Source organism: Orcinus orca, chromosome 1 (genome assembly GCF_937001465.1).
Source record: "Orcinus orca chromosome 1, mOrcOrc1.1, whole genome shotgun sequence".
In the NCBI taxonomy this organism is placed as follows: domain Eukaryota; kingdom Metazoa; phylum Chordata; class Mammalia; order Artiodactyla; family Delphinidae; genus Orcinus; species Orcinus orca.
The window spans coordinates 187819934-187839247 of NC_064559.1; the positions used below are offsets into that span (position 1 = coordinate 187819934).

General features: G+C 54.8%; 1 protein-coding gene across 9 annotated transcripts in view; it reads left to right on the plus strand.

Moving 5' to 3' along the window:
* COL16A1 (collagen type XVI alpha 1 chain) overlaps positions 1–14266 on the plus strand; it is a 51138-nt gene extending 36872 nt beyond the window's left edge. For all 9 annotated transcript variants that reach the window (XM_033422329.2, XM_033422328.2, XM_033422331.2 and 6 more), the window contains 19 exons: positions 335–379; positions 490–543; positions 829–864; positions 1222–1284; positions 3671–3742; positions 3952–4005; positions 4668–4712; positions 4919–4963; positions 5281–5334; positions 5761–5814; positions 7854–7904; positions 8262–8351; positions 9855–9890; positions 10468–10512; positions 11391–11579; positions 11943–12009; positions 12760–12936; positions 13117–13194; positions 13926–14266. In XM_033422329.2, the coding sequence (XP_033278220.1) occupies positions 335–379; positions 490–543; positions 829–864; positions 1222–1284; positions 3671–3742; positions 3952–4005; positions 4668–4712; positions 4919–4963; positions 5281–5334; positions 5761–5814; positions 7854–7904; positions 8262–8351; positions 9855–9890; positions 10468–10512; positions 11391–11579; positions 11943–12009; positions 12760–12936; positions 13117–13194; positions 13926–14128 (1458 nt within the window). In that variant the 3' untranslated portion in view covers positions 14129–14266. The remainder of the gene's footprint in view (positions 1–334; positions 380–489; positions 544–828; positions 865–1221; positions 1285–3670; positions 3743–3951; positions 4006–4667; positions 4713–4918; positions 4964–5280; positions 5335–5760; positions 5815–7853; positions 7905–8261; positions 8352–9854; positions 9891–10467; positions 10513–11390; positions 11580–11942; positions 12010–12759; positions 12937–13116; positions 13195–13925) is intronic.
* Positions 14267–19314: the final 5048 nt, after the last annotated feature.

Here is a 19314-nt window from a genome sequence, read left to right on the forward strand (position 1 = left end):
CTCAAAACCCAGCATTCAGTTGGCAGAGGGGCCCCATGGAGGGTGTTGGAGCAAGAGAGTATTATAATCAGAGCTGTGTTGAAGCAGAGGAGATGGCAGCCTCTTGCTGGCTGGATTAGAGCAAACCAAGAGATGGCAGAACTAGTTAAGAGGCTGGTTCAGTAGCTCAGGCAGGGGAAGGGAAGCCTGAACAGAGCAGGGGGAGGAATCCTGCCGCTTAGAGGGGCGTCCCACCACCTCCCTGCCTCTGCTCTGTGCCCCGTCCCCTGCCCCATCCCCTGATCTCCCACCTCCCGCAGTCAGAGTGACCGATTCTTCTCCTTTGTATCACCAGGGCCCACCAGGATCTGAAGGCCTCCCAGGTCCCCCAGGCCCAGCAGTGAGTGGGGAAGGGGACAGGGAGATGTGGACATGGGGATCCCTGATCCTGCCCTGGGGTCTGGGGACAGGAAGGTTGGGTTCTAGATGCATTGTTCTCTGTGGTGACAGGGTCCCCGAGGAGAGCGAGGACCCCAAGGGAACTTGGGTGAGAAAGGTGACCAGGTGAGTGGTGGCAGGGCCCTATCTAGCTGTCCTCCCCTGATGGTCACCCTCATGTACAGGGGGGGAGGGGGCACAGTGACCAGCTCTAGCCTCCCACGCCCCCACCATCCTCGAGTTGTAACCTCTCACCTCGTGCCCAGAGCCTCACCTGCTGGCCCTTTGGGGCAGAGCGGAGGACAAGGCCCATGACTTGAGGCAGCCTCACGCTGTCATTCTTTCCACCTGGGTAGCCAGGCAGGAGAGAGAGGGTGGCACAGCAAACTGTCCCTTGCTTTCTTCCCCTAGGGATTTCAAGGCCAGCCAGGCTTTCCAGGCCCACCGGTGAGTGCACACACAAAGCCAGCTCTGTCCGACGTGATCCCATCTGCGAGGGGCAGGCCTGGCCAGGCCAGGCTGGTTGAGGGTGGGCCTAGGGAGGGGAGCGAAGAGGCACGGGAAGAACGGAGGAATGGCCTGGGGGGCCAGGCCTGATTCCAGGAGCCAGGACCTGGAGAGCAGGGCCTCCTGGGTGGGCCCCAGCCCAGCCGCCCAGCCTCCCAGCCAGACGTAATGCTCCTGGGTGGTGTTTCTGGGAAGTCAAAACGCATCACATTAACAGTGGTGAAGCACACCCAGGAGGAAGAAGGAAGGGGAGCTGCTTCCAGCCCCGCCTGCATTCCTGCTTCTTTGTTGATTTAGGGTCCCCCTGGATTCCCAGGCAAAGCTGGAGCACCTGGCCCACCTGGCCCCCAAGCGGAGAAGGTGAGCAGGACCCCAAGTTGGCCACAGCCACAGCTCTGAGCCATCAGAAGTTCAAGGACTAATTCAGTTACATCAACGGGGGGCAAAGAGACCTCCAGGATGAGCCCAGCAACTGCTGTAGGGCAACAGGGCCGGGGCAGACCAGTGGGCCCCTAGGGCTGACAGCTGGGCCCAGGATGCCCACCCAATGGGAGAGTGGGTGGGGAGGAGGCAGAGGGGTGTAGTGAGAGGTGGGCCACTAGATGCAACGGGCCAGCCCCGGCCAGCTGCAGCTCCTCCAGGGCAGGGCGAGGAGTTGAGGGAAGGAGGGAAGCACATCCACGACTGGGCACCCTGGGCCCTTCAGCAGGAGGAGGTCTGGGCATTTGCCTTCTGGGTCTGACAACAGCAGGAAAGAAGAATGGGCCTCCTGGGAGGCCATGCTCAGGGTGTCCCCAAGGGCCAGAGAGGGCAGGCGTGGCCTGTGACCTGGTGGCAAGGGTGGGAAGGAGCAGCAGCTGGGGAGCCCCCGCACTGGCCACCCCTGGGTTTGGCTATAGATAAACTTTGGGACTAGCTCTGCCTTGCTCTGGAGGCTGACATCCTTGTCTCAGCCCATCCTCTGGGCTCTCCAGATGTGACAGGTGGGCAATGTAATGAGGCCCCAGACTGACTTCTAAGCTTGGGGTACAGGGAGGGGCAGGAGAGCTGCAGCTTCTTGGGGAGCCTCTTTCCTCTGAAAGCTGGAAAGGACTTCTAGAAGGGCCCCCTTGGTCTAGGTTCTCACTGAAGCCTAGAGAGGCTGGGGGCATCCCAGGGGTGCACAGCCAGACAGTGGCGGGGCTGAGACTTCCCTCCCAGCTCAGGAGAGCCCTCAAGCCCCTGGCTGCGCCCCGCCACCCCAGAGCCAGCACCTATCAGCTATGACTGAGGCAGTGGCGGGTGCCACCTCCCTTCACTTCTCTGTGGGGCACCTGAGTGGCGGCCCCTGCCAGAGGCTTCCGCGCTGCCTCTGTGCCCCAGTGCAGCTTGCTCTCCTTAGGCCGATCTTTGCAGAGACTCCCAAGCCTCTGGCCAGCGGTTCTCCGTCCTGACTCCCTGTGGGGCTGCCATTTCCTGGGGCTGTGCTGACCCCTCCTGGTAGCTGGTGGCATGGCAGTGCCACCCAGAGCCCTTCCCCCCCCCCACCCCCCTGTGGGGTCTCTAGCTGGATCCCTTCCCCTTGGTGACCCCCACAGCCACTGCTCCAGGTCAGCCACCCTCTCCCCACTGGGGAAATGCTGCCGCCTCCCCACTTAGCTACCTGCCTCCCCCTCTCTTCTCTGATAAACATTCGAATTCACACGTTCGCTCTCATCATTCCCCTGCTCTGAACCATCAGTGGCTCCCCAGTGCCCGTAGTGGTGTTTTCAGGCTTTATTTTGTAGTTCCCAAGGCTTTTTGTCACACAAAATCTCATATGAATGCTCAGTCTATAAAACAGATGCAAGTGGAGCTGCTCTGGCTAAGGCGAGGGTAGGGGTCCTGGAGTCCCACCCCCTTGGCCTCCACTTTGTGCCCCCAGCCTCTCCAGGCTCCTCCAGGAACCCTCAGGCCCTGAGAAGTACAGTTTGAAAACTAACGGTCTGTTTGATAAAATCTAGTGCAGGGTTTCAGGGCCCTCCTCCAGTCTCCTCTCTGCCCCCCACCCCCATCACACGGGCTCCCCAGACACCCCAGCTAGACCAGGCATGTGAACACCGCCAAATCTTTATCCTTCTCTGAAGTCCTCTGTGGCATGCCCTTTTCTCCTAAACCTACCCAAATCCCAGCCGTCCTTCAGAGCCCAGCACCTGCTAACTCTTCGGTGACGCTTTCCCTGCCCCCGACCAGAGTGAGCTGCTCTCTCTCCCCAGCTCCCAGGGCCCCTTACTCACACAAGGCAAATCGACTGTTGCGATGCCCTTGATGGTCCTGGGCCTGTGACTCTTGCTGGGCTGTGAGCTCCTCGAGGGCAGGGCCCACCCTTTTGCCATCTGGGGGAATCAGAGGCCACATGGTGGTTGGCACCTTGCTGGGATCAATGTGAATTGAATGTGTGCCCTCCCTTCAGCCCACATTACTGAGCACCCACCAGGCCAGTCCTTGGTCAACCCCGAGGAAGGCGCTGGACCCAGAAGGCTCTGTTTCCTCTTCGTGGAGCAGTGCAGAAAGGGGGATGCTTGGCAGATGAAGACAGACTTTCACGGGGGAGTGGTGTGTGGGATACAGCCAGTTAGGCCAGAACCGAACTGGGGTTCGAAGCCAGCTGTCCTGACTTCCAGTAGTCACCAGCCCCTGTGGCTGGGGTCTCTTGTCCTGCTGGTGTGTGTCAGCGGGAGGGAGGGGGGCAAGGCCCCACTGACTTTGCTGGGGGGCTCATTTCCAGGGCAGTGAAGGGATTCGAGGTCCATCAGGCCTGCCTGGTCCCCCTGGACCACCAGGATCTCCCGGGATTCAGGTGAGCTTGTGCCCGCTTAGCCTGACAGGTGTGTGTGTGTGTATGTGTGTGTGCTCATGCATGCATGTGTGTGTCTCTGTGTGTGTGTTTTAGGGGTAGGAGTTGGGTGAGGGGTGGAGGCGGTGAAGAGGGTGGAGGGGCTGGGTTGGGCCTCCCACCTCCTAGGGCTCCAGCACAGGCGTGCAGGAATGCCTTTTTCCCATTTCCAGGGCCCTGCCGGTCTGGATGGTCTAGATGGGAAGGACGGCAAGCCTGGCGTGAGGGTGAGATGGTGGGCCCAGGAGGGCACCCCCTTCCTTCTACCTCCTTCTCCAAGAGCCAAAGTCAAGGGAACCCTGATGAAGGGAATTGAATTCCACTGCCCCACACCTCTTGCAGGAGGTGCCCCACCTTCCCTCGGTCTGCCTCTCACCGCACCCCACTTCTCTAATGGCACCAGAGCCCCCCGATTTCTCTGTTCTCCCAGTTGCCTTAACCAGGTTGGATGAGCTGGGTCTCACCAAAGGCAGGCAGTGAAGGGAGTAAATTTATACCCAGAAACTCAATCAGCTGAAGAAACTAGGCTGGGTGTCAGAAAGAATAGGCTGCAGACAGGGAAGGACTTGAGTGGCCCTGGCTCCTTGGATCCGATTTTGCTGGGGCATCTGAAAAGGATGGGGCCATGGCAAAGGGCAGAGCATCAAGGTCAACCCCCTTCTGTACCCAAAAGAAGGAAAACTGAGGTTCAGAAAGGGACAGGAATTCACTCAGCGTGCACAGCCAGTCAGAGGCTGAGCCCGGCTTGGAATCGTCCCTGTGCCCCACGTGACAATCCCTCCATCCTGGGAGAGCTGGGGGAGGGGCTGGAGAAAGGGGGAGACTGGTGAATGAGTGGGTACAAGCTGGACAAAGCTCTTGTCTCAGTGCCCCTGGTCTCTTTCCCTAGGGGGACCCTGGTCCTGCTGGCCCCCCCGGACTCATGGGACCCCCGGTAAGTTGAGCTGCAGGAAGGAGCTGGGAGCTGGGAGGTTGCAAAGCTGGACGGGTGCCCTGATGGGTGGGGCAGCTCAAATCCACATCCCCTGTGGACATGGTATGACTTTGGATGGATTTGACTTGTTTAACCTGAGGAAAGAGGAGTGGGAGGTGGCCTCTGCTTGAGGTGAGGGACGTGGCAGCTCCTGCTTTTTCTTCCAGGGCTTCAAGGGAAAACCGGGCCATCCCGGCCTCCCAGGACTGAAGGTAAGGGCCTGGTGACTTCTGCCAACCGGGTTTTCTCGGCTTTTCTCAAGGTCTGACCCCGGGCAGATGTGGCAGTCTGGCTGGAGTGGAGTGCCACCTGACCCTTGGCTAAGATGCCATCCCAGCATCCAGGCCTTCTGAGGCCACCGGTGCCTGGCAGACTGTGTTGGGGCTTTGCCATCTGCCAGCCCGAGGGCATCAGAGAGCCCCTGGCCGAAGCCGGGGCATGTGGCAGGACTCCTCTGATGTGGGGTCGGCTTGGGGTGTGGGAGCCAAATGGCGGTCTGGTGAGCCTCAGTTGCCCCTCCCTCCTCCAGGGTGACTGTGGAAAGCCTGGTCCCCCGGGCAGCAGTGGCCGCCCCGGAGCAGAGGTAAGGGCCCGGGGTCTGTGCGTGCTGCCTTTAGACAGCCTTGGGTTCTGCTGAGTCCAGGACGCGGCCACTCCCTCCCCCTTCGCTGGCAAAGTGGCAGCCTCCTCTCCTTGCCTTCTGGGGGAGGTTTTGCCCAACACTGCACATCTTGACCTTCCTCCTCTTAAGTTTATAACCGATTTCCTCTCCCTATGGGCTATTGGGTTATTAACCCATAGAGGCCTGGGCTCTACCTTCCCCCTCCAACCATACTCATGGGCAGGGCTGGTCCCCTGTCCCCAGAAGGCTTAGGCCTAGAGGCCAGGACTCAACGCAGCTCTTCTGGCCATTGGTGTTCCACCTGCTGTGCTCAGCGTTCTCCTACTTCACAGCCTGTGTGTGTAAATCTGTTTCTGTGTTGTTTCTTCCTCTTTCTCCCTCCTGTAGGGTGAGCCTGGTGCCATGGGACCCCAGGGAAGACCCGGCCCCCCTGGCCACGTTGTGAGTTACTCTGTTTTTGTCTCTGTCTCTGTGAGAGTTCAGACTGTGTTGGGCTGGGTGGTGGTGGGCAAGCTGGTGATGACCCGAGAGAACTGACCGCAGCAGCAGTGCCAGCCACGTAGAGCAGTAAGGGGCTCTGGGCTCACCCATCCAGCGGTTCCCCGGCTTTTCGCCATTTTCTGATATTCTGGGCACATTCGAGTTTGCTTATCAAACAAAGATCATTCAGTTATTCAACAAGTAATTATTGAGCACCTGCTCCACACCAGGCACTGTTCCAAGCCCTGGGCTATGGTGAGATAGACAAGGTCCCCTGATCCCAGAGCTTCCACACAGGCACAACAGACAGATTAACGCGGAAGGATCAGGCAGTGATGTGCTGTCATAGAGGGCCTGGGAGGCGACTTTACGGGAGAAGTGGCCTTTGAGCAGGGGCCCGAATGACAAGAAGGAGCCAGCTGTCGAGCAGTCTGGTGGAAGAGCATCCCGGCAGGGGTGCATCTGCTGCAAAGGGCCTGAGGCAGGGAGGGCTTGGGGAGCTTCAGAGTCAGCGTGGCGGGAGTGGAGTCCGAGGAGGGTGTGAGTGGGAACGGGAAAACTGAGCTGGGAGAGGACCTGATGCAGATGGTGGAGGACCTCGGGGGCGTGGGCAGGAGGGGGTTGGGTGCGCAAATGACATCAGAGATATCAGCGGAGGGATGATGGCAGTGGAGCTGGTGGCAGTGGACAGATCCCGCAAGTGTCTGGAGGTAGATAGAGGACTTGCTCGTGACCTGGATGGGGAGGGGGCAGGAGGCGGTAGAAGGAGAGGAATCGAGGACGACTCCTGTTCGGTTCGGCTCGGGCAGCTGGGTGAGTGGGTGGTGTATTTACTGAGAAAGGGTGACTTGGAGAGGATGTTTATTAAGCAATAATGGCTTTCCCGTCTACTTTACTCATCTGTAACACAGATGACTGCCCGTGGGCGTCTTTGATCAGCGTGACCATGCCGAGCTGGTGGGGTTCCAGAGAGCCCTGTTGAGGCTGGCTGTACACTTTCCAGAAGGCTCTTGGAAATGTTAAGAATAGTGCAGAACCCCCAAAAAAGGAATTCTCGGGTCCTCATCACTATTTTTATGGATCTCAAGGTGTCCAGAGACCTTGGACTGGGGACCCCAGGTCTAGTCCGGTCCCCTCCACGTTACAGATGAAAGAAGGAGTCACACACTCTGAATTGTGTCCGCATCGGAGACCCCCTGGGGGGTTGGGGGGTGTGCAGGGTTCCTCTTCCCACCTCTGTCCATCCAGCCCAGCCCCCTGCTGTGTGCCAGTCTCAGTGCTGGACATTCCTGCCTTAGGAGGCTTGAGATGAGTAGAACAGAGCCTTTACTTTTGGAATTTTCCATCTGGGAGCATGGAGGGAAGTGCTCTGAGAGAGACCTGTGTGCCCTGGGGTTCAGGGAAAGGGTAGCTCTGACCACCAGGGCGGTGACACTTGAGCTGAGCCTCAGGGGCAGGATGTGGAGAGATAGGGCAGGCGGGAGCCCTCCTGCATGTTTCAGGCTCATCGCCCTCCAGCAGCAGGTGAGCGGCAGGAGACCAGGGAGCTTGGGGCTTCTCTGTGAGGGCGTTGGAGTCGGTGCTGAGCCCTTGCCCCTCACCCCCCGGCTGCGCACAGGAAAGCTTCTGGTCTCTGCTCTTCCCAGAGAACAGAAGGAAGGCGGCAGGGGGTGTGGGGGGGGTACTCAGAAGACACCCAGGCCCACGTAGCATGTACCTTACTCCCTCTGCACTTGGCTCTGACTCCCAGATCATCCCCTCCGTGCGGGCCCCAGAGGTACCACTTGGCCTGCGGCAGGCATGAGGGTCTTGTGTGTTCAGGGCCCCCCAGGCCTCAGCTCTGACGTAGGCCAAGTGCAAGAGCAGAAGGAAGGAGGGTTCGGGGAAGAGAATGGAGCAGTCATGACAAGGTTAGGGCACGTTCTTGCTGTTGGTCCTTCGCTGCCTCCGGGGCCGCATTACTGGATCCTCTTTCCGTCCCACTGACTGGCTCTCTATAGGGGCCTCCGGGGTCTCCAGGCCAGCCAGGCCCAGCTGGAATCTCTGCAGTGGTGAGTGGCGTGCTCCCCTTGTCCCTCCCTCCCCGGAGTTTGGCCCTGCTCTGCTGCAGGCTCCTCGCAGAGGGAGCCGGGCGGGGTGGGGGGCGAGGGCTGGAGAGCAGCGTGTCCGCAGCCCCCCTCCTTCCCTGGCATCGGCCTCTCCTGCGTCCAGACATCTCCCTCACTGGCCTGTGGTGAAGACCTTTGGAGAAGCCTGGAGGCCATCCCAGGGTCCTTCCCCAGGTTCAGGCAGCGCCACCTCCCCGTGTGCGGCCTTAGGGTGGGGGTCATGGCCCCTGGCGCACAATGTCTGCCTCTGGCTGCGTGGGGTTCACTTTTCCCTCTCACCATCCCCGTCTTTTTCCCTAGGGCCCGAAAGGAGACCGAGGATCCACTGGAGAAAGGGGCCTTTCAGGTCTTCCGGGCCAGCCTGGTCCCCCTGGACACCCTGGCCCCCCGGTAAGCCCCCACATCTTGCGGCACAGCCCGGGGGAAAGGGCCAGTGGGCTTTGTCAGTTGCACGCAGCCCTGCACTTCTGAGGCCTCCAGGGAAGGGGAGGCATTTAGCACAGACGACGGCAGCTCGGAGATTGTGCCTGAGGATCACGTCCTATTTAGAAAGAAGGACAAGCTGTACAAGCCAGCACTGGGCTGACCACACAGCAGACCGCTGCCTCCAGCCGTGCACCGCTGTACAGATCCCCCCACTAGGTGTCGGACAGGGGAGACTGGCCCCTGTTCCACCCCCGCCCCCTCCCCAGGGGAGTCTGTTGGTAACCACAGAAAACCTGTAAATGTCAGGCACCAGAAACGCTGCGCTACTGCTGGAGCTCTTGCAACAGCTCAGAAACCACTCCTTAGTTTCAGCTAGAGTTTATACTAAGAGCTGTGATATATTGGTCACTGACAATGTGACAATGCTGAATGGTGACCTACAAATGGTGACCTACAAATGTGCTTGACATTTTGTCATTTAATCTGTACCACAACCCTATTTAGTAGGTCGGATTGTCCCCATTTTACAGATGAGGAAACCAGGGCTCAGCAAGGTTAAGTAGGTTGTCCAGAGTCACACAGCTAGTGAGTGCAAGAGGCTGCCTGACTGCAGAACTTGCGTCCGGATCCACTCTGCGATACTTTCTCTTTCAAAGGTTCCAGACAGGTGGCCACATCAGGTGGAACTGACTGCCAATCTCAGGGATGAAAAATCTCCCCGGGGACTGAGGCAGGGACCCATGTCTCCTAGTCCCCAGGTCAGGGTGTTTTCCACCCAAGCAGACTTCCTTCTGGGGAGCAGTAGCAATGCCCCTGGGGCTGGTGCCCTGGAATGGGGTGGATGACTCTAGCCCATGCAGGAGTAATCGGACGGGCCGAGTCTTGCCTCCAGCTCATCTGATTCCTGCTGCAGACCCTGGGCAGGCAGGTCCCACCAACCCTCCATCCCTCCTGCCTACAGGCTCAGGAGCCTCCAGGGTCCCCGGATGAATGTGTCAGTTGCCTTGCAATCACAGATTCCTCTTCCCCAGCATCCCACTAGAAATGGCAGGGCCCTGGAAGCAGCCTCTCCTGTTTTGGGGAGGGAGCGGACACTAGGCTGCCCTGGCCGATCTCTGCGACCTCATCAAGGCCAGAGATTCCGAGTTCACACCTTCATTCAGCAAACACTGAACATACACTCAGAGCCAGGGAATGTGCGAGATGCCAGGATCTCAAGCAAAGAGCAGGGCAGGTGCAGTCTGCTCTTCCCCCATAGAGCTCAGTCAGTGGGGCGGCCGGGAGCAGGCTGGAGGGTGGGGTGGGGTCTAAGTTTCCACAGCCTGTGCCTGGAGCGTCGGAGGGAAGTGGGGAGGATCGTGACTTCTCGGTGGAACTGGGGCTGGCCATGCCTGGTGGGCGAGGTGAGGCATGAAATGCCCAGCTGGCTTGGCACTCACCACAGCTCCATTGCTCTCTACTCCCCAGGGTGAACCTGGTGCAGATGGTGAAGCTGGCAAAGAGGTACCGTTGTGCTGGGCTCCTCCTTTTCTCTTGGGGATGCTGCTTCTTGCTCCTAGCTTCGCCCTGACCCCTCTTCATTCATTCAGTGAATGCTCCCTGTATGCACAGACTGTCTCTGGACAGATATACAGGAAACGGGTGCCCTTGTTCTTCTGGGGAGAGGAACTGGGGACTAGGGGAAAAGGATGAGAGTGAGCCTTGCTTTTCACTTTTTTTTTTTTTTAACCATATACTTGGTCAAAAAGAGCCAATAATCATAATAATACTCCAAATAAACATTTCTTGGGCACCAGCTCTAGCCAGGCCCTCCCTTTCATTCTGACTTCTCACCTCTTTTTGTCCGTGACAAGAGACCCAACCAACACAATCATACACGGCCACACCCCAGGAACATGAGTCTCCCTTCCAGATGTCCCCGCTCTTGTTGGCAGGGAGGTTGACATCCTTTCTCACACAGAGCCCAGTGGACACGGCCTGGGGACCTAACACTGTGGGAGGTCCTTTCACGGCACCTGTCTTTCCTGGACAGCTTGGAGACGCTGCCCAGACTTGATCCCTGACTTTTGCTTTCTTCTAGGGACCCCCTGGAAAACAGGGAATGTACGGACCCCCTGGTCCAAAGGTGAGTGGGCACTGGCCGGGTTTGAGAGGAGCAGCTCATGAGTTGATTAAGCCCAACTCTAAGCTCTGACTTTAGCCATGGAGAGGAGACACAGGAAGGCCAGTGGGCAGGGAGAAATGTGGGCAGAACTTGGAGCAACCTCGTCTCTGACAACTTCTCATGAGGGGCTGTTCCAAGGTTCATTCACTCCTGATTGATTGATTGATTCATTCATTCATTCTGCGAGCATCCGCTTGGCCTTGCTTACCCGCCAGGCCCTCTGTCCTAGCCTTGGGCAAACAGAGGTCCCTGAACAAGAGGTGCCCACTTAGTTCAGTCACACTTACACTGGAGCGTGGCAGGTTTTACTGAGGAAGATTAGACGTAGCACCGTGGGATCAGAGGGAGGGAGCAATCAGCTCAGCTTAGGGCGTCAGGGAGGCTGCACAGAGAACAGGGACATTTCAGCTGAGTAGGAGGAGTGCACCGCGGAGAGAGGAGGGGAAGGCAGTCCAGGCAGGGAGGACTAAGACACACGGCCGAGTCAGAATTACAACCAGTGAGGTGTGGCTGGAGGTGCAACGAGGCTGGAGAAGATGTGGTCAGGACCGCCTCATGAATGGCCTTGAATGCCTGGCCAAGGAATTAGACCTTTATCCTGAGGGCAGCTGGGAGCCATCAGAATTTCTAAGTAGGGAGTAACAACATGAAAACTGTCCTTTAGAAGGACTGCTTTGGGGGCAGCGACATGGGGCAACCTGTCAAGATCCTGTGCACAGTCCAGAGGGAGACGCCGGGGGCCAGGTAGGGGGCTGAAGACAGGAGCAGATTGCCGAGACATCGTGAGGTAGACTTGACAGCACTCGGCAATGCTGGACTGTGACTTCCTGTCCTTGCAGGGTGACCCGGGACCTTCAGGGCAGAAGGGCCAGGCAGGGGAGAAGGGAAGAGCTGGCATGCCTGGCGGGCCTGGCAAGAGTGGCTCCATGGGACCTTCTGGGCCGCCGGGTCCTGCAGGAGAGAGAGGCCACCCTGGATCTCCGGGACCTGCGGGGAGCCCTGGTCTGCCCGGGGTGCCTGGCTCCATGGTAAGGCGGGGAGGCTGGCAGCCACGGGCACTGGCCCACAGAGCAGGCCTGCGGGGTAGAGCGTGGACCATTTTAGAAGCTCTTGCTGACACTCTACAGGAAGGAGCATGACCCCCTTATGGGTGGTTCTTAACTGTGTGGGCGAGTTGAGGGGATTGGGGACCCTTTCCCCAGAAAAATGCACTGACTCTCGAAATGTTTTGTACCACTTTAGGGGGTTAGGACAGTGGGTTAAGTATCTGTGGGAGGCTCCTGGGACCCTTGCCTCCCTCCCCATCCTTTACTTCCACGAAGTCCATCCCCAGGGGAGATGAGCCCCAGGCTTGGAAGTATCACTGAGGCAGGTTTCTTCTCTCTCCTCAGGGAGACATGGTGAATTATGATGAAATCAAGAGGTTCATCAGACAAGAGATCATTAAAATGTTTGACGGTAATTGGCAGCTGGCTGGGTGGCAGTGGGTGCTGCTCGCCCTTCCCAGCTGCTTCTCCACCCCGCCCCGGCCTCCTTTTCCTTAGAGCTCAATATCCACCTCCCCCCCCACCCCTACTTACCCTGCTCTCCCACTTACAGGCATATGTTCAATTAGGCTTCAGCCTTTCCTGCCACCTGCTCTGTTCAGAGACAGAATGATTCCCTCCTGCCCTCCCCAAGCCCCCGCTGGAGCAGAGGAGACAGACGAGAAAATTGATATCAAATGAGTCTGCATAGAGTGAGCTCTAAATAAAGGGGCAAGCAGCAGCGCTAAGAAGGCTGCTGTGGTTTCATTTTAAGCTTTTTTTCCTGTTCATTTGTTTGTCCAACATTGACAGGCTAGGGACTGGGGAAAACATGGACCTTTCCGGAAGGGGCTAGACATCTTGCTTGGGAAGCAGACCTTGAATGCCAAGCAAGGAGTCTGGACTTTATTCTGAAGCCAGTGGTGAACTCAGGAAGGCCAATGGAGAAGAGAGATGCTGTAATCAGATCTGTGCTTCAGGAAGCTCACGGTGGAGAGCGAGGAGCGAGGTGGGGCTAGGGCACAGGAGACCACTTAAGAGATCCACCCACACGTTCCTTGCTCTGACATCCCTCTGAAGAAAGGCTGTCTTGGATTCCATGCTGGGGGCCTGTCTGTAGCATCTGCAGTCGTTCTGAGTCCCTGGGGGGCACCCTGTGACCTGTCCCTGACCTTTCTTACAGAGAGGATGGCTTACTACACCTCCAGGATGCAGTTTCCCATGGAGATGGCAGCAGCTCCGGGACGACCAGGGCCCCCAGGGAAGGATGGTCCCCCGGGCCGGCCAGGTGCCCCGGGATCACCTGGGCTCCCTGGTCAGATTGGCAGAGAAGGTCGGCAGGGCTTGCCCGGGATGAGAGGTAGGTCTGCCGTCCGGTTACTGAGGTGCATACCTAGCTCTTGGGGGCAAACACGAGCATTGCGTGAGGTCTGTTGTGAATATGCCATTTGTGTGTATACGTGTGTTTCAAATAATCCTGCTGGGTGTGTCATTGTTCTACTCAGGGATGGGGCCTCTTATTTTATTCCTTTTGTTCCAGGATTGCCTGGTACCAAAGGTGAAAAGGGAGACACTGGTGTTGGCATTGCAGGAGAAGTTGGTCTCCCCGGCCCCCCAGGTAGGAAAAGCCAGCCTTTGAGACCATGAATCTGGAGCATTTGAGATCGCCTTTCTTTATGTTCCTTCTATAACATAGTTGTGTAGAACCTGAAGTAACCACAGGCCTACCAACCATCATTTAGAGTAATGCCACTGCGTGTAAGATACTCTACGAGGGCGTGTGTGAGAGTGTGCGTGGGGAGGGGGGCGGGTGTTGGGGATGCGGTGGAAGACCCAGTGCCTGCCCGCAAGTCCTAACCTGGGCTAGCACCACACAGTGGAAGAGAGCTCGATGTGGTGGGGCCAGGGAACGCAAGTCCAGGTCCTGCTCATCCTCTTACTGGCTCTGTGACCTTGACGAGCCTAAGAGGGAAATGGCTAAAGCTTCATAGCCTGGCTCTGAGGTGTAGCTTCACCACTTACCAGGTGGGCGACGTCTTTGAGCCTGTATCCTCGTCTCCAGAATGAGATAATAGTTTCTTTCTCATGGAATTGTTGTGAAGATTCAATGAATAATGCAGAAGAAGCACTTGCCTTGTGCCTGGCACGTGGAAACTCTGAATAAAACTAGCCAGTAGTATTATTGTTATCGTTAAACTAATGTAAGGATCAGATCAGGTCTTCATGAAAATATGGTGTAACTGGAGAAATATTTATCAAATGTAAGGTATTATTTACCATGACTATTATGTTTTCTTTTCTTGTGATCTGGGTTTCCTGATTTTCCTTCTCTGACTCCTTCCTCCCTAGGTCCTCAAGGTCCTCCAGGATATGGCAAGATGGGTGCAACTGGGCCGATGGGCCAGCAAGGCATTCCTGGCATCCCTGGCGCCCCAGGCTCCATGGGCCCACCGGGCAAGGCCGGCCACTGTAACCCCTCTGACTGCTTTGGGGCCATGCCAATGGAGCAAGAGTACCCACCCATGAAAAACATGAAGGGGCCTTTTGGCTGAAATCACCATTTCCATCAGATGAAGGACTCCATTGGGAACAAATGGCTAAAACTTATAGGATTCTGGATGGGTTGTGAATGTTTTGGGTTTTTAATTGCTATTAATATTTTTTTATCAATAAACAAAGAAACAAAACTATCTGCAATCTCACTTCCAGTGGGGTTTCTCTGGGGCTGCAGCTGCATCTCCCTGTCATCCTCCTCTTGTCACTTGGTCCCAGGGTCAAAAGAGGGCATTTCCTTCATCGTTTGTGGTCAACCAGTCAAGCTGTGGGATGCTGCTGTATAGGTGGCCCCCAGCTCAGCTCTCCTCTCCAGATACTTCTGAGTCAACCTTTGGGCCTCTGGACCTTGTGTCCTATCCTTCATGGCACACTTCTCCAAGTCAGAGACGGGGCATCGCTCAGCCTCTTCCCATGGGTGAGCCAAAGGTGGGTTTGAAGACCCTGCTTGCAGCTCATAAAGGCCTCTCCCTATTTGCTTCCCTTTAAGAAACCAGTGTTTGGTACCCCACCCACCTCTTCTTGGGTGTGACCCAAAGCCAGTCCAGGTGCACCTTGGGAACTGCCACTTGCTGCTGAGGTGCATTCATCTGCCTGGCGGCACCTCCAAGCACACATGGTTCTCTTCTTGCTGCTCCAGTAATTCCATGATTAGAAAGCCTGTGCAAACAGGAGGAACGATAGGTTGCAGCCCCTGGCCCAGGCAACGAGGGACTGCTGCTTCTCCAGGAAATGACATGGAAACTCCTGCCTGTACCAGTGCATGGCCCTGTCACCAGCTCTCCTGGACGGCGCATGACATCTTTTGTTATTCTTTGTTAATCTAGCTCGTGTGGTGCTTTTCCTGTACCTCTTAGTCTAGGCCTTCAGAAACAGATTGCATCAGTGCAAAGGGGTCATGGGCAAACCACAATCAGATCTGAATTCATTGTCCTCAAAGTCCACTGGGACTTTGCTGATCTATCTGCTGCCTCCTTCTCCATATGTAAAAAGGCTAGGAAGAAAAAGAAAAAAAGACAGCAAGTTGAATATTACAGAAGCATTCTATCTCAAGCTTCTTCCTTTTCTGCTTTTCAGATCTCTTGTCCTGATGGGCTGGTTGCTCTGTGAGAAATCAACAGGGCACATCCAGAGGGACTTCCAAAGAAAGGTTTTTTACTGGCCCCAGCTTTCTGGAAGGTTTATTCAAGTTGGATAAACTTCAAAGGGATCACAGAGCAGGCTGAGAAATGTACCCAGAGTCCAGATGCTTATCCAAACTGCCTGAAGCCTTCAAACTGGCCGTAAAATCTCTCCTGAGCTGGCACTTCCAGCACAGTTTTGAAAATTCCCTTCTCCCATTGAGCCCCCAATACCGAGAGGTTTTCAGAACCTTTGCCCTATTTTTTTTCCTGCCAGGGGCAGAGGTGTGCCGATGGCCAGGGAAATGAAATCAGGCAGACTCCTGAGCATGCCAAGTGCCTCACATGATGTTTCTAAAGGAGCCAATTCTTATTTTATCTCTCACCAGCAATTCTCAGTTAACCCTGAGTCTAACATAAAACATTAAAAAGCAAACTCATCCTCTTTGCATTGAAGTAGCAGCCAGTTTTGGACAGCGGATGAGGACAGATGTTAAAGTGCTCCCATTGGAAGGCCAGCTTCCTTTCCACCCAGTCTGTGAAGCACTAACCGATGATGGGCCTCGTGATAAGAAGCACGTTGGTGTGAGTAGAAAGAAAGGGAAGCAAGGACCAGCTGTTGAATTGAGCAGGTTGGCTTTGAAGGCCAGAGGGGGAAAATCGCTATGAGGAAACATCAAACTCAAGCCCTCTGAGGACCACCAGGGAACCGATCCTTACAGAGTAAATGATGTTTTCTTCACTTTTCTTCTTGAGTCAAATTCATACTACTCTTAGGGGGCTCTGCGACAGGCTAGGTTTAAGCTTTCATGATTTGAGTGTTTGTCTCCCCGGAGTTTGAAATTGCTGTATCCTCTTGGACCATGAAGAACCAGATGGAAACCTGAATTTTATAGTCTCTGTTACCATGGTCAGCAAAAAAAAAATCCGTGGATTTTGCTGGTAAGTTCAGGAGCTGGGTAAGCTTTTAGAGAAAGGAAGGAGGGGTGCACCCCTTCCCCTCCTTTCAGGCAGCTCTCTCACTTTCCCGTCTGTCTTCATTTCTTAGTGTAGTTATTCCAGGCTTTGCAGGCAACACACAGATCATTCAGATTGGCAATATCTAACTTGATGAGTCCATTACCTCTTTCTACTTTGTGCTCGGAACTGTACCAGGCTCTGGGGATTCAGAGGCAAACTAGACAGACAGGATCCCCGCCTCCACAGTGTCTAGGTGGAGAGCAGAGAGTTAAACAAGCAGTTACAATAACGTGGGATGATGGGGCAGTACCAGGCGCCAGGGGAGCACAGAGCTGAGAGACCTAATCTTGTCTAGACAGAGATCTATGTAGGCAGAGGGAACAGCACATGTCAAGGTCCAGAGATGACTGAGGACAGCACGCTGAGGGATGAGAGACAGTGCCTGTGGTTGGAATGTGGAGTGCGAGCGGGAGAGACAGTGGGAAGCAAGGGTTTCACGTGAGGCTGTGTCGAGCCAGGTTTGCCTAACAGGGAATTCTTAATTTGAGAAACCCTCTGCTCTGTAAGATGGAGAAAAGGCTGCTGCGTGTTTATTCTGCAGAGAAAAATCCCTGACTTTGATGCCTTCTGGAATTTGTCTTCTTTTCTGTCTGAATATTTTTTCCCTGTCACCAGAACTCAACAGAATCTATTTAGACTCTTCACATGTGGTCCGTTAAGCCCTCTGTAAGACTAGATCATTTTGTCGTTGTCCTGAATAGTTTAGGGGAATAGAATGTATCAGTGCAGCCTCCATATGATCCTGTGTTAGGGGAGTGTGGCCAGTTGTCTGCTGTTCTCATTTTTCTGTTGGTTCTGTGGAAAGCTACAAATCACCCTCTGATCCAAGGCATGCAACTGGAATTTAAATTTTGGAACTGGATCTAGTCGGAATCAAAGAGAATTAATCCCATGGTAATTAAGTGGGTATTGGTATTCCCTCTCAGTAAGCAATACTGGGGCTTGGTGCTGAGACAGGAGGCCTGGAGGGAATGATGTGTCTCCAGGGGTGGCCATAGTTTCCGGTGGATGGTCCTTCCATGACCAAGCTATGCCTCACCTCTAATGGGTCAACCATGGGGCTTCCATGAACTCAGGAAAGTACTCTGTGCTCTAAAAAGGGCTGGAATCCAAGTTTCCCCCTTTGGCTAAAGCTGAAACAAAAACAGGAACTTCTCCACCCACCTCTGTCTGCCTCAGGTAGCTGAGGTTTTGGAAATTAGTTAATTGTTTTTCAGTCTTTGGAAGATCCTGATCTCCATTTTACCCGGCCCTCTCCAAAATTAAAACACCTGGTCCTGCTGCAGGTCTTCCGAGGCACAGCGCTGGACTTGGCTTTGGCTAGCCTCTGACTGCCTGAGAGACGACTTGGATACCCTTGCCCCCAGATAGCACAGACATCCAATAGAATGTCCTCGTATGGGCCCTGTGATGGGCAGAGCCCCGGGCTGGGGCGTGAAATTCTCATAGCTTAATCCTCAGCCCCTAGAACAGAGCCTGGCAAATGGTGGGAACTCAACAGGTTAATATGTTTGTGGAGTAAAATGAGCGTGCCTCACACTGCTCCAGTTTGCAAGCCAGGTGTCACTCTTCTCTCTCCCTTGACCTTCAACCCAGACCGCAGGGCTTCTTCCTGAGATTTTGCAGTTCGATTCCACCAGTTTTTTGAACTATGTGGGCGGGGGTGGGGGGAGGCTGGTTTACAAAGGTAAAGAAGATAAGACCTACCAACTACTAAGTACTGAGTAGTTAAAAGGTTGTGGACCTGCCTTCAAATGCTGCCTTCTCCATTTCCTTCTGATAGTTGGAAGTCACTTAGCCTCTATCAACCTCAGCTCCTCATTATAAATGGGTAATAGTATCTATGTCAAAGGACTGTGGTGAAAATGAAACAACACACTGTACTTAGCACAATGTCTGGCACCTAGTAAGCATTCAATACAAGATACTACTACTAATAATAACTATAATAGTCATTGAACGCATGCCAGGCACTATTCTAGGCACGGAGGATAGAGGAGTGAATAAGAAAAGGACAATCCTACGATATACATGTAAACTTTAAAGAGAACAATTCAAGTAATGACAAGTGTTATGAAAGAATGAGACATAGTGATACCATAGATGACTAAAATGTGTGTAGGGGCAATGCTACTGTATTTGTGGTGTCAAAGAATGTCCCCCTCCCGCACGCAAGGAGGGGATATTTGAACTGAGACCTGGATGGCAAGGAGAAGCTAGCCAGTGAAGAGCCAAGGGAAGGGCATTCCAGACAGAAGGAAGAGCTAATCCAAAATCTAGAGGTGGGAATGAGCTTGGTACGTTCCAGGGGTGGAGACCAGGCCAGCATGGTTGGAGTGACCTGAGGACTGCTGTGGCAGGAAGTGGGGCTGCAGACGCAGGCAGGGTCTTGGTTATGTAGGGCCATGAAGGTCATAAGGATGAGTTTAGATGTTCTTATGAGTTATTGGAAGCCTCTGAAGGAGTTTAAGTCCAGGAGTGACATTATCTGATTTATATTTAAGACAATCGTTCTGGCTGCCCTGTGAAAAATAGAATGTGGGGGAAAGAGTGAAAGCAGGGACGTGGATCAGGAAGCTATGGTCATGATCCAGGCCACAGATGACGGTGTCTTGGACTAGGGTGACAGTGCAAACCTGGAGAAAAGAGCAGATATGGGTCTATTTTTGAACTAGAGCACAGGGAAGTGGGAGAGTATGTGGAGAAACAGAGGCCACACAAGAATGATCCTAGGTTTCTGGCCTGAGAGGCTGGGCGGATTTTTGGAGATGAAGGAGAGGAACAGGTTTTGGGAAACATATCAAAGAGAACTCGTGTACAGGCAGGCTAGAATATAGCACAGTGACAGTACCAAGGGCACTGGGAGGCAGGCGAGAGCGTGGCTAACTCTGGAGCTGCGGGGAATGTGGGGCGGCTAGATGCAGGATGGGATTGGAACTGACCTTTGAAGGACTGGACTTGGGAGGGCTGCTGGTTCCGGGAAAGGAGTGGTTTGAGCATAAGTCTGGGCATGAACAGGTGCCATAAGCTCATTTTTTCGGATC